This window comes from Eretmochelys imbricata, chromosome 3 (genome assembly GCF_965152235.1).
Source record: "Eretmochelys imbricata isolate rEreImb1 chromosome 3, rEreImb1.hap1, whole genome shotgun sequence".
Classification (NCBI taxonomy): Eukaryota; Metazoa; Chordata; order Testudines; family Cheloniidae; genus Eretmochelys; species Eretmochelys imbricata.
Window position 1 is genome coordinate 148,675,698 of NC_135574.1, and position 12,922 is coordinate 148,688,619.

General features: G+C 54.3%; 1 protein-coding gene across 1 annotated transcript; it reads left to right on the forward strand.

Annotated features, from left to right (window-relative positions):
• The first annotated feature begins 511 nt into the window (after positions 1-511).
• LOC144262227 (uncharacterized) lies at positions 512-12,586 on the forward strand. The gene is made up of 9 exons (XM_077811906.1): positions 512-602; positions 2,169-2,249; positions 3,228-3,314; positions 4,528-4,619; positions 4,990-5,075; positions 8,537-8,603; positions 9,082-9,254; positions 10,357-10,500; positions 12,225-12,586. The coding sequence occupies exons 1-9, from the start codon at positions 531-533 to the stop codon at positions 12,440-12,442; spliced, it is 1,020 nt and encodes a 339-aa protein (XP_077668032.1). The 5' UTR covers positions 512-530; the 3' UTR covers positions 12,443-12,586.
• The last annotated feature ends 336 nt before the right edge of the window (positions 12,587-12,922 follow it).

The following is a 12,922-nucleotide window of genomic DNA, read 5'->3' on the forward strand; positions in this document are numbered from 1 at the left end:
CTGGAAGGTGTGCAAAGCTACCAACCCTGCTGTCTGTGTCTGAATGCCAGCTCGGTGCCCAGCCACGTGGCCTCATGTCGGCAGGGTTAGACCGCCAGGGCCTGGCTCCAGATGGAAGGGCGGCCGGATCAGGGCTGTCCAAAGGGGCAAAGCTCCCAGGCTCAGCCGAGATTTGCCACCCTGACCATGAGCTGTTTGAAGAGGAGGAGGAGGAGCTCCAGGCCATCTGGAGGAACGTGGAGGGACGCAACAAGCAGAGCCCCTGTGCGGACACTGATGCCCACCTCATGTCGGGGAACAAGGCAGACAAGGCACAGAGCCCAGAGGTTTCCCGTGGGAGACTGATCTTAACATCAGCGAATAATGTGCTGGTAGCCAAGTTCACTCTTCCCAACTCCACCCAGCTCCTTCAGAGCCCAGACGGGGAAAGAGAAACCAGTGATGGGCACGGTAGTGAGGGCAGCCCACGCGGGTTCTGGGCATCCTTCCCCTGTCAAGACGAGCCCTGTGGGGTAAAGGAGGCTGCATCCATGGGATCAGTGGAGGGCAGCTGCCCACAGAACCAGCAGAAGCATCAGGAAGAGGACAGAGACGTTGGCAAGGTTAGTGGGCTCTGTGTACTGTTTCTTAGGGGCTGGGGGAGACCTGCCAGAAGCTGTACTGTCTCCTTTGCACACTCTCAGGCACTGCAGTGATCGGTCCGGATAACTAGATATTCCCTGCTTTATACCAGGCCTCTGAGCCACGGTTCCCCTGGCTAACCTGCTCCTGCACTGGCCACAAAGGGTCACTCATGAGCAGCACGTGGGGCTTAGCTGGCTGTCCGAACACCATCTCCAACCTGTGCCAAGGCTCAAACCCAAACCTCACCCACAGCAATCAGCAGGGTCAAACCCAAGCGTTTCAGCACCAAAATCACCTCCTCCTGCCACTTGAGTTGAAGCAGTAATTCTGCTAGCTGGGAGTCAGGAGCAGGCTAAGATAGGTGCAGAGACTGGCCACTAGAGGGAGATGTGATCCCATGCTCTAACCCAATGGCTCTCAACCTTTCCAGACTACTGGACCCCTTTTCAGGAGTCTGATTTGTTTTGCGTACCCCCGAGTTTCATCTCACTTAAAAACTACTTGCTTACAGAATCAGACATAAAAATACAAAAGTGCCCCAGCACATGATTACTTAAACATGGCTTACTTTCTCATTTTTACCGTATCATCATAAAATAAATTGATTGGAATATAAATATTGTATTTATATTTCAGTGTATAGTATATGGAACAGTATAAACAAGTCATTGTATGAAATTTTAGTTTGTACTGACTTCGCTGATGCTTTTTATGTAGCCTGTTGTAAAACTAGGCAAATAACTAGATGAGTACCCCGGTTGAGAACCACTGCTCTAAACAGAAGATCACAGATGGATTGGGCATGTGCAATGCACGTCTGCTCTGCACATGTGCTTACTGCAGGCGTGTGCACAGTGTGAGGATATGGCGAGGCAGATACTTGCTGGAACCTACTGCCTTTGAGCCTGTATGCAAGGGCGCAGTCTTGCCCTGTAATGACTCGATGCACCAGAAGGATGAAAGGTCTGTGAGTGCCAGCCATGGGAGTTCTCCTGTAGCAAGTGAACGAGGACTGTGTTTTGGAACTGAAGGGCTGGGTTCTAGTCCTGGTGATTTCTGAAGCAAGGTGGATTTATAACCCTGTCAGGACAGATTATGTATGCACGGGGCTTACTGCGAATCCAGGCCAATGTGAGGAAGATGGTCTCTGTGCTGTGGTTCCCTGCTCTGCAATTCACTGCTGTCTTCTGTTCCCAGAGGCCATGGATGGGGCTGGGAAGAACCATGTAGCTAATGTGTCAGGGATACAGGATCCCAAGAAGGTCTCATTGCACAGTAGCGCACTGTCACCCCTGAATCTGCGCAGCATTGAGCCTTCCCACTAGGTCCGGAAGGGCAGCATATGTCTCCATCAGGACACACATGGCCCCATTATAATCCCTCTGACAGAGACTTTGACCCCAAATGACCCATTTACCATTGCAGGCTTCAAGTTATGGTCCTGGCTGGCTGTGGGACCCCCTGGATTGCTGGCTGCGGGGGACTGCACTCCCAACAGCCCAGTGGTGCTGGGGCTGCTTTGCTCATTGCCTGTCTCCTTGCAGACGCCCCCCAGTAAAATGGAGTTTCAGATGATGGAAGGGACTCTGGAAAGGAAACACGTGTTGCAGACAGGAGGCAGAAAGGTACAGTAGAATCTGCCCAGCCTTCTCTGTGGGCCCTGGGCTGCATTTTCCTTCTTTAACTTTATCAGTCTCTAATCACACACACAGTATGTTAGATACACTGCCAGAAGCGGGGCCTGTTAAGCTCCTAAGTGCATAGCTAGACATGCAAGTCAGTGGCCTGGTTCTCAAAGATGCTGTCACCCAGCAACGTCCATTGTCTTCACTGTGAGGTGTGGGGTGCATGGCACATCTGACTGTGCACGTAGGTACCTAACGGGAGGCCCCCATTGTTGAAAATCTTGGATCCTGTTTTGAAGGTAAAATGGATAAAACCCCCAAAGGGGAAATTCTGCCCATCTAAACAGCTCCTTGAGCGTTTCTCCAGCTGTTCCCAAGTCATGGAGCTGGTGATTTGATCTCCCAAGCTGTCCAGAGCACTTCTCGCCAGTCGTATTTACCTTCTTTCTAAGCAGGGGAAGCCGGTGCTTAATCAGGTCTGCAGTTCTGTAACACTTCGGTGCATGGCTTTGAGTGTAGGATCTAAGCAGTTACTGAGCTGTTACTAAACATTCCCTAAACGCTGGAAGTTGACCCTGGTCAGCATCTGCAGCATGGAGCTAGTGATATTCCTCAGAATACCAGTCATTTATAGTAGCTTCTAGGATTGTAAGACCCCCATCAGGCCCTGCCAAGTGATGGTATCACGTTGGAGTCAATCTGCAACATGCCCGGTGACATGCCACAAACAGAGAGGAATTAGTGCTTGGACATCGAAGGCCAGATCTTCAGTTCCTGTAAATGGGTGCAGCTCCGTTCAAGTCAATGGGCTGGATCCTCAGCTGGTGTAAATCAGCGTAGTTCCATTGAAGTCAGCAAAGCTCCACGTTGATTTACGTCAGCTGCCTGGCACTCTCCCTGGAGCAAGGGTAGAGATGCTGTGCTGTTTGGGCTAGGCCTTGCCCGCTTCACCTTTGGCCTCTGCTTCTGATCTGTTAGGCAACCTGTCGCACCTGGAACCTCTTCCATGCGGTGCTGATGAGGCAGACACTGTGCTTCTACCAGGACAGGAAGGACACTCTCAAGGTACAGTGTGCAGTTGGGCCTCTCCCAGGGAGAGGCAGGGCGGGGATGTGAGGCTGACAGTGAGGATAGAGCAGTGTCCACTGGTGAGAGCAGGAAGAATGGCGGCCAGGACTCCTGGGTTCTGTTCTTGGCTCTAGGTGGGGGAAGGGAAATGTCAGTGGGAGTGGCAGTGGTTGAAGAAGGGGTTCGCCACTTATTTACTGCGTGACCTTGAGCAAGTTCCTTCTTTATGCCTCAGTTTCCCCCTCAGATTGCAGACCAGCGCTCGAATAGTGGACAGTGGTAGTACAGTTTCATTAATGAATGCATGCAAGTGCTTTGAAGAGCAAATCATTATCAGTGGCAGGGGGCTGCAGATCGCAGGGCTGGGACAGATGGGGGAATGAACCCCTCACCTCCCAGCCACCACATGCGGCTGAGGTTTAGGGTGGTGGGGCTGGCAAGGTGAGCAGGGGGAGCAAGGATCTCTGGGAAGATGGCTGGAGCTGAGAGGAGAACCATGGTCTCTTGCTCTCCAGCCTGTCTCTTTGTGTCTGGGCCTTTGGCTAGGGGGAGCCCTGTTGGGTTTGAAGGGGCAGGACAAGTCCCCCACCCATGCAGACATCCCCGCTACCTCAGGATCCTCTGCTGCTGCCAGCCTCTTTCAGGCCATTAGGGGGTTGGTGCTTGGGGCGCTCCTCCTAAGTGCGGGGTCTCTGTGAGCCGGGGAGGTGGCCTTGGTTTCCCAGTCTCTGGGTGATACTGGCATTGCATCCAGGGGGAGGGGATACAAGCACAAAGCATTCCCTTAGCTGATTATGCCGGAGACCCACTGAATGGCACACACAGGGGTTCACTCACCTTTCACACCTACTTGGCGCTGCCAGCTGCCCCCATCCCCTGTCTCCAGCTCTCTGCCCCTCACAGTGTCATGCACCTACAGGGCACAGCTGCCCCCCTTGATGCCCACAGTCTCTTGACCATAGAACGTTGCTGCTCACCAGCCTTGCCTTTCATGAACACACCCCCATACACCCCCATTCTGCTGGCCGGGAACAGCTTTGTCCTGGTTGTTACCCCTTGTGGCAGATCCTAGGTGTGGTGGGGACCATGGAGCAGAATGGACACTAGTTAGTTGTGAGTCACAGGCATGAGGGAATCCTGCTAGCACAGGGAAAAGATGCCCCAAGCCTCAGAGGCCTCACTGTCTTCTTTGCTGTCTTTTGTGCTGCAGAGCTCCGTGGTGGCCCTGCCCCTGAACCTCTCGGGAGCACAGTGCATCCGGGAAACAGAGTACACCAAAAAGACCAACTGCTTCAGGCTACAGTGAGTAACCCCAACCAGTCAATTCCATAGAGATTCAGGAGGGGTGAGTGGTCCCATAAATACAGTGCCTCCTGCTGGCCTCCTCATAGTGCTGTGATTAATGCCCTTAATTGACCACATGCATAGCCAGATAATGATAAGCAGTCAGCTCCGATGAAATGCCAGCCCCTGAGCATTGGGGACCAGGCCCTAATCACTGAGGCATGGTTCCTTTGCCCTGGGGCCTGTAGCCCAGGGGGAGTGAATATGGGGTTCTAGTGTAATTCCATCCTCTATCCCTTTGACTCCTAGGCTGGTGGGGTTGGGGAGGGGTGGGGTAGGAATTTGCACCTCATGTCATCGTTTTGCTGACTTGCTCTTTTCCTCCCAGGCTGCGGGACGGCTCTGAGTACCTCTTGAAAGCTCCATCCCAGCCGCTCATGAACCAGTGGGTCTCCAAACTGCAGCAGAATTCAGGTGAGGAACACTCCAGCCACTGGCAGAGCAGGATGCAATGCAGGGGTGGAGCAGTTAGGGGCACTGGCAGAGCTGTGTGTGGGGAGCCCAGGGCTGGGATAGCAGGGGGGCTGCAGGTCAGGGGTGCGGGACACTGGCAGAGCTGTGTGTGGGGAGCCCAGGGCTGGGATAGCGGGGGTGGGGGGTGCAGGTCAGGGGTGAGGGGCACTGGCAGAGCTGTGTGAGGGGAGCCCAGGGCTGGAATAGCAGGGGGATGGGATGGCGTTGGATGAACTGTGCAGGAAGCTTCATTCTGTGCTTTCATTGCTTTGCTCTTTACCACAAGCGATAGTCCTTCCTGAACTTCCTGGTGCAGGAGGAGTCAGAGGTCTGCATTTCTCCCCTTCTCCTAAGTTTCAGGGCAAGGCTTGATTTGTGACCTCACATGCTCCAGTGTAAATCAGGAGTGACTCCACTGATAGCAGCTGAGTCCCCCTGCCATAAAACTGGTGAGATCCCATGAGGTTGAGGCACTCCTATGGGCATGACCATTAAACAAGGTCTGTGCTCAGGCAGGTGGCTCAGGCACTGTGACGAAATCCCAACCAGGTGTGAGAGAGAATCATTGAGACTCCAGGGCATGAGGCTAAGGAGAGCCAGACCCTGCCATGGGCCAGCATGAGTCCCTGGGCCTGTCACATACTGCTCTACAGGGCACCTGGGGATTTGAAGCACATTTCCTCCCCCTATTGCTGGAGGTTTCCAAGTGAGACCATGATCCCCCCCAAGGCCCAAACTCACCTTAGAATAAATTTCAGGGGGTAGCTGAGGGTGAGAGCAGGAGGGGATGTCACGGAATCCCCAGGCGATGCTCTGGAGTTGCTCCCTATGAAGCCTGGCAGGACTCTGGTGAAATCTCCTCTCTGTGAGCAGACTGTCTTCAGGGCAAGAAGCTCACACGGCTTCCACCTTCTTGGGTCTGACCTCAGAGTATTCAGCATCCTCTGCCCCTCCGTGCGCTTCCCACAGCGAGTCCGGGCAGGCGGGGCTTCTGAGGAAGCCATAGGGTCCTGCACCCCAACTTTGCAGTCAGACATGACTCTCAGCCAGCCAGTAAAAAAGGAAGGTTTATTAGATGACAGGAACATGGTCTAAAACAGAGCTTGTAGGTACAGAGAACAGGACCCCTCAGCCGGGTCCATTTTGGGGGGCAGTGAGCCAGACAACCACGTCTGCACTTCACTCATCTTTCCCAGCTACCCCTCAACTGACTCATCCTCCAGCGCTCCTCCTCTGGGCTTTGTCCCTTTCCCAGGCCAGGAGGTCACCTGATCCCTTTGTTCTCCAACCCTTTAGCTCTCACCTTGCAGAGGGGAAGGGCCAGGCCATCAGTTGCCAGGAAACAGGGTGTCGGTCATTCTCTGTGTCCAGACCCCTGCACACACCTCCCTCTAGGGCTCTGCAACGATCATACACCCTTATCCCACCACCTAGATACTTAAGAACTGCATAGGGGAAACTGAGGCACCCCCACACTGTTCAGAGAAAACATTAACAGTCCCACTTCGTTACAGGGGAACTTCCCAGATTCCTTGGAGCCATAGGCTCCAACTTCAGGTGCTGCTCTCTATGCAGTGAGAGTCCCATGCAGGTTACTGTATCTGAATCTCTCAGACCAGGCCTTAGAGCCTACACTCCCTTCTGTTCTGCAGGGACACTCAGAATTCCTGGGCACACTGGATTTTGCCCATGTGCTCGCCAAATTTTCTCTTTGCTGCCTCTCCCTGTGGTGGAGTGGTTTGTGTGCCTGGTTCTGCCCTTCACCTGAGAGGTGGCTGCATTTCCACGGTGCTGAGTGTCTGGAGTTTGGGCAACTTGCTGGGCTCCTGGGGAGGAGAGGAGTTATGTAAACAGCCAAACATTATTGTCCTGGTGCCTGAGCTGTGGAGAAGGGTTTGGGCTGGTTAGTTTGCGGACACTGAGCCAGGACCTGCTTCCCTAGTTCATTTTCATTCTAGTGCCCCTTCATGTTGTGAACATGGACAGAAAAATAGCATCAAAATGCCCCCCATGTGCAGCAGGGAAGGACTCTGTGTGGGAATGTGCTGTAAGGATGTGTGATTTCTAAAGCATACCAAAGTGTTGTGCACGAATTGCTCTGTGTAGACTCTGCTGGTGTACAGCAAAGGTTTCCGAGTGGGCTTTAATGTAGTACTGTTTCAAACAACACTGTGTTAAAGCACACCAGCAGGGTCTACGTGAACCAATTAATGTGCAAGATGTCAGCGTGCTTTCGAAATCATAACCCCATAGAGTGGATTACTCCCCCTTGTAGACAAGCCCTTCGTACATGCAGCTGGGTTGCTCCTCACACCCAGACCTGTCAGACCCACCACACACCAATTACTGTCCCTCTGTGAGAAAACATGCTTGGGGTCTGTAGCCTATGTTATGTACAAATTAGACTTTGGCTTAAAGTTAGCCGAAGTGTAGAGTCTGGGAAATGGAGGTGGTTAGTGTGGGGAAGTTAGAGATAAGTTGGAGACAGTAAGAATATTGCAGTTAGCAAGGACATAAGCTGGGTTATGGTGCCGTTATGTTTTGGTTATAACTGCTTCAAGCAGGGTTTTTAATGAATAATTGAGAATTGTGAATGTTTTTTTTCCCAATTCTGTCTGTATTGATCGTATGAGAAGGATTTTGGGTCAGATGTTCATTTAAATAATGTGTAATGTAAAGAGCCAATAAGGGGGAGGAGGAAATATAATTATGGTAAGGGGCAGTTTAATGTTAGATAGTATGATAACAGATGATAAAAGGAGTTGTTTTGTTAATTTGGGAGGAGCTCCAATTAACATCCAAAGGGTCCTGTTAAGTTCCAGGATTATCAGTTTGGACGTCACTCTGTCGTCAGTGGTCCATTCGCTCGCTGATACACTGTTTCATCTTTGTGTGCAAGTAGAATTGTGGTACTGTGTAAATAGTAATCACATCCCTGTTTGTTTAGCGATGCATTTTGCTTTTGAATAAAGTTTAGTTTCATCGTTCTAAGTGTCTCCTAGTGGTCCTCTACTAAATACGTTTTCTGTAACCGACCTAAAGGCTCAAAAACTAAGTTGGGTTTTATTGCACCCTTATCTTTAATAACTCTATATTAACTGGAAACATTTCAATATAAGGTGACAGCTTGCAGACAGGCACTGCCCTCACCCATCCCAGGTGCCAGGCCGTCTGGGGCTGCCCAAGGCAGCCTCCGTAACCCATTCCCCTAGATGGGAACCTCTGCTGTTGACCTGACACTGAGCACAGAAGGGCAAACCCTGAGCCATGCCGAGCACCCGTGACTCTCAGCACCTCTCTGGCCTTGGCCCCAGGTGGTTCAGCCCAGCATGGCGTGAGATAGGCCCTACCATCTGTGGATTTCAGGACTCTCGTTGCTGGCTCTTTTCCACATTATCAATAGATATTTTCTTTGCCCACAGGTTTTCCTGAAGTGGATTATTTCCAGGCAGTCACGCAGCCTGCTGAAGGGACCAGTTCTGCTATGGGGTGAGTGCTGGGAAGCCCCGTCCAATCAGTGAGCAGATGGTGGCTAACGCTTGGCATTCAGAGCCACTCATTCCAGGGCTCTGCAGCGTAGCAGAAGGGGACTGTGCTGACCCAATGAATTAGCTGCACTGACCAGGCCAAATCTCCTTCCATTACCTACCCATGTCTCTAACCTCTCCATGTCCCTTTGGATATTGCCCCATCTTCACTGGGGTTTGCAGCTCTTCCCAGTTTAGTATCACCTCCCAACCCCATTAGCATGCTGTGTTACCCAGCTTCCTGGGCCTTGAAGAAGCTTCAGGTGAGCCAGGCTGAGGCCTGCATTAGATGCCTCCCCTACTCAGAGCTCCCGGGTAGGGGTCCTGCCCATGCTGGTTTGAATTGTCTGTGGGTCAGATTGCCTGAGGTGAGCAGGCCCTCTCTGCAGGTGAGACCAGCTCTGTAAATCTGTCTCTCTGCCACTCCCTTTCGTACACAGACCCAGCAAGATCTCTGGGCCTGGAAGCTCCAGCTCTTCCCACCTCCTGGGACATCATCAGCCTGTTACAGCCAAGAACCAAGAGATCACATTGCTGCCCAGGTCGAGTGGCAGGCTGCAGCTGCCTTATGGGACACAGGAGGACCCACTGGATTCAGCAGCCTCACAAGCAGGTGGGTGGGTGTGGTGAATTCCCAGCGCCCCAGCCTGTTGGGGCCTCTCCTCAGGTGCCCAGCTCAGTGTCCCTTGCTCCCTGTAGCAGAGCAGTGCTCCTCACACTACTCCGCTCACGCCTGGTTAGGTGGCTCCATAATAACCCCACCCGAGCTGCAAGTTCCAGCATCGTGTCCTGAGTCCTTCTGCCAGCAGGGCCTTCCTGCACGGTCTCAGGGCTGGTACGAAGCGCGTACGAGTGACATCAGCCCTTATGTGGTGGGAAGGAACCAAGCTGAGTGGGAGACACTAATGCCCTTGGAATCCTCCCTCCAGCTGGAGAGGCACCATGGACTCACCCACGCTGGAGTTTGGGCAGGACACCTGGGTTAACCTCCCCGCAGCTCACCCCCGTCCCACCTCCTGTGCAGAGTGCCCTGGCCAAGCCACCTCATCTGTCCTCTGGGCACTGAGGACAGAGGAGAGAGCGCCCCCTGCTGAGTTACACACAACACCTCCCTGCAGCACAGCCCCCTTCAGAGCATTGGGCTCAGTGCTGATCCTCTGTTGAGACACCTCCACCACTCCCTGCAGCACAGCACCCCCTATCTTTGTGCTGGGTCACTGCTACTCAAGAAGAGAGAGCGCCCCCTACTGAGTCCCCTCCTTCCCTCCTTGCAACACCCTGATTTTAATGTGGGTCTCTCCGCCAAATGCCAGGCCTCACCCTGTCTGTTGAGCTGGTGATTTTGTGATGAGGACGCTTGTCCCACCAGTGGCTGGACCGAAACCCACCAGCTCCCCTTGCGCAATCCAGCCATGGAATGAGGTTGGGTCACTACCGATTTCCAGAGGCGAAAGGTCCCATCTTCTGCTCCCATCACCATCCTGGGTTTGGTAGGCTAATCCTCCCCTGCAGGCTGTACAAGTGTCCCAAGGCTCTTTGGGGCTGGCGCAGTGGCATCCTGTTGTCACCTTGCATTTTACCAGGCTGCACCACTGTAACCACAGCACCATTGTAACATGCTGAGTTTGAGCTAGAACAATCTGCGCTTAGAAGCCCTTCTCTGTCTGTCTGACATATATAAGCTCCTTTCCTTGTGTTTCCCCTTTCTGCATTAGGAGATAATCACAGAGCCGTCAGCCACACGACAGGGCAGAGGCAGTGGTTGCCTGCTGGGTCTCCAAAGTCCCAGGATAACAGCTACCAGGAGGAGGAGGATGCGCTGGTGACACACAAGAGGAGGTCCCACTCATTCACCTCAGGTATGCAGCACAGGGAGACTGGGTTAGTGGCAGGAGCAGGGGACTGGGAGCCCATGGGCTGAAGCTCTGTTCCTGGCTCTGGCCCTTTGTCCAGAGAGGAAACTGCACCTCAGTCTCCCCCTCTGTAACCCTGACCCCCGCTTCCAGTGGAGCTGTGCTTGTAAAGAACTTGGAGATCCCGGCATAAATGGTGGTAGAGAATCCTGACTGACGGGCCTTAGCAGGCTTCTGGCTTCTTATTGGCTGGCTGTGGCAGGCTGCTACATATAAGTGGTTTGCTAGTCAGAGGTGGTGGGAAGGGGGCTGAGATCCAAGTCTCTTTGTGTTCCCATCACAGAGCCGATCTGCAAGGATTGGGATTGTGAGTCATGCTTGGTTGAACCCACTCGGGGATGAGGATGGGGATGGAGAGTGTGTCAGTTATATGCAGGTTTTAGAAGAGCCATTCAAGCTGTAAAGAGGATGAGCTTCCCAGGTTGGCCTCTGCCTGGGCTTGTGGGACTAAGCCAGGGGCAGGCAAACTTTTTGGCCTGAGGGCCACATCTGGTTTCCTAAATTGTATGGAGGGCTGGTTAGGGGAGGCTGTGCCTCCTGAAACAGCCAGGCGTGCCCTCCCCCCCCCCCCCACTTCTCACACCCTGACAGTCCCCCCAGGACTCCTGCCCCATCCACCCCCCCTGTCCCCTGACCACCCCCGGAACTCCTGCCCCGACTGCCCCCCACCGCCCCATCCAAGCCCCCCTCTCCTTCCTGACTGCCACCCAGGACCCATGCCCCCATTCAACCCCCCTGTTCCCCGCCCTCTGACCGCCCCGCCCCCATCCACACCCCTGCCCCCTGGCCACCTCCCCGAACTCCCCTGCCCTCTATCCAACCCCCCCTGCTCCTTGCCCCCATACTGCGCTGCCTGGAGCACCAGAGGCTGGCGGCGCTACAGCCGTGCCGCCCAGAGCACTAGGAGAGGCCGCCTCCCCACCGCGCAGCACAGAGCCCCGGGTTAGGCTGCGGCTCTGCAGCTGTGCTGCCCGGCAAGAGCTCGCAGGCCCACTGCCCAGGGGCTGCGCAGTGAGCTGAGGCTGCAGGGGAGGGGGAACAGCAGGGGAGGGGCTGGGGACTAGCCTCCCGGGCCAGGAGCTCAGGGGCCAGGCAGGAGGGTCCCGTGGGCCGGATGTTGCCCGCAGGCCATAGTTTGCCCACCTCTGGACTAAGCACAGCTTCACTGGCTTTCAGCTGAACCTCAGACTTTCCCACCCATCCCTAAGGTGTCCTTTCCCCAGGAAGTCCAGGCTTTCCTTTTCAAGGTCTGAATTTCATTGCCAAAGGCCACCATGTGATGGCACCAACATCCTTCTCCTCACTGCGACACATCTGCAATAGAGATGGGTCTCTTCTCTGGGTACCTGGAGAGGTTACTCCCAAAATAAAATGGATAGGAAGTCCCTGTATTTGTATCCCATTCCCCAATGCCCCTTATCCAGACAGTCCCCCATATGTGGGACCAGATTGGAGCTGGGGCCCTGCTAGTCAAAGCTCTCATACTTCCTGAGAGGGAATTGGGTTATGACACCCCCTGCCCGGCAAGCCAGACCATCCCTCTGACCAGGGGCCATACAGGAGCTGGGGCCTGGAGGGGAAAGGCCCCATATCCTAGGGCCCTTGATAGTTCAGTGGTGGTGGTGTTTCCATGGGAAGCTGCAGCCTGCCCAATGCTCCATCTCTTTCAGCCACTTACCAGAAGATCACGCCGGTGTCGGTGCCCAAGGAGCCCCTGGAGGCTGGGAACAGCTACTCCATCACGCTGTACATCGGGGAGCAGGCAGTGGCCATGCCCAGGGCTCGCTGTCACTCCTTTGTGGCCAGGCCGGGGAGCCCACGGGAAGGCGCCCTCTCTCGCCACAAGAACAAATCCGTCTTTAAGAAGTTCTTTGGGAAGAAAGAATGAGCCGATTGGATGGGGGGGATGCAGGTTGCAAAAGGGCTTGAGACTGCCGTTGCTTCCTCCACGCAAGCCTGTTAGCTCCCACTCATGTGCCATCCTAGCAGGACCTCTCCGCCCAGCACCTGTCCACAGGGCTCCCTCTCTCCCCAGGGCTGATGGGAGTACTGCGGGGGAGAGAGACTGCTGCGCTGGGCCATACCAGCCAGGGGCTGCCCCTCACCCACCCACCCCTAAAGGAAGCAGATGCCAGGGGCCAGGCTGCTCTGGCAGACAAGGAGCAGAAGGGGAGTGCATTGCTGTATCTATCAGAGCCCTCTCGCTGAGCTTGCAGGGCCTGGTCTCTGTGTGCCAGTGGAGCTGATGGAGCCCTGTGGCGGGGAGGGGTGTCGGGCAGCTGGTTCCCCAGACACCCCGGGGCACATGCTGTCCAGGGCGGGGAAAAGGGATTATTGTTATTAAAACCAAACAAACCAAACTATCTTG

Coding starts and splice junctions, on each gene's coding strand:
- LOC144262227 (XM_077811906.1), top strand. CDS start 531: ATGGGATCAGTGGAGGGCAGCTGCCCACAGAACCAGCAGAAGCATCAG. Junction 603..2,168: donor AGGACAGAGACGTTGGCAAG/GTTAGTGGGCTC, acceptor GTCTCCTTGCAG/ACGCCCCCCAGTAAAATGGA. Junction 8,604..9,081: donor GGGACCAGTTCTGCTATGGG/GTGAGTGCTGGG, acceptor TTTCGTACACAG/ACCCAGCAAGATCTCTGGGC.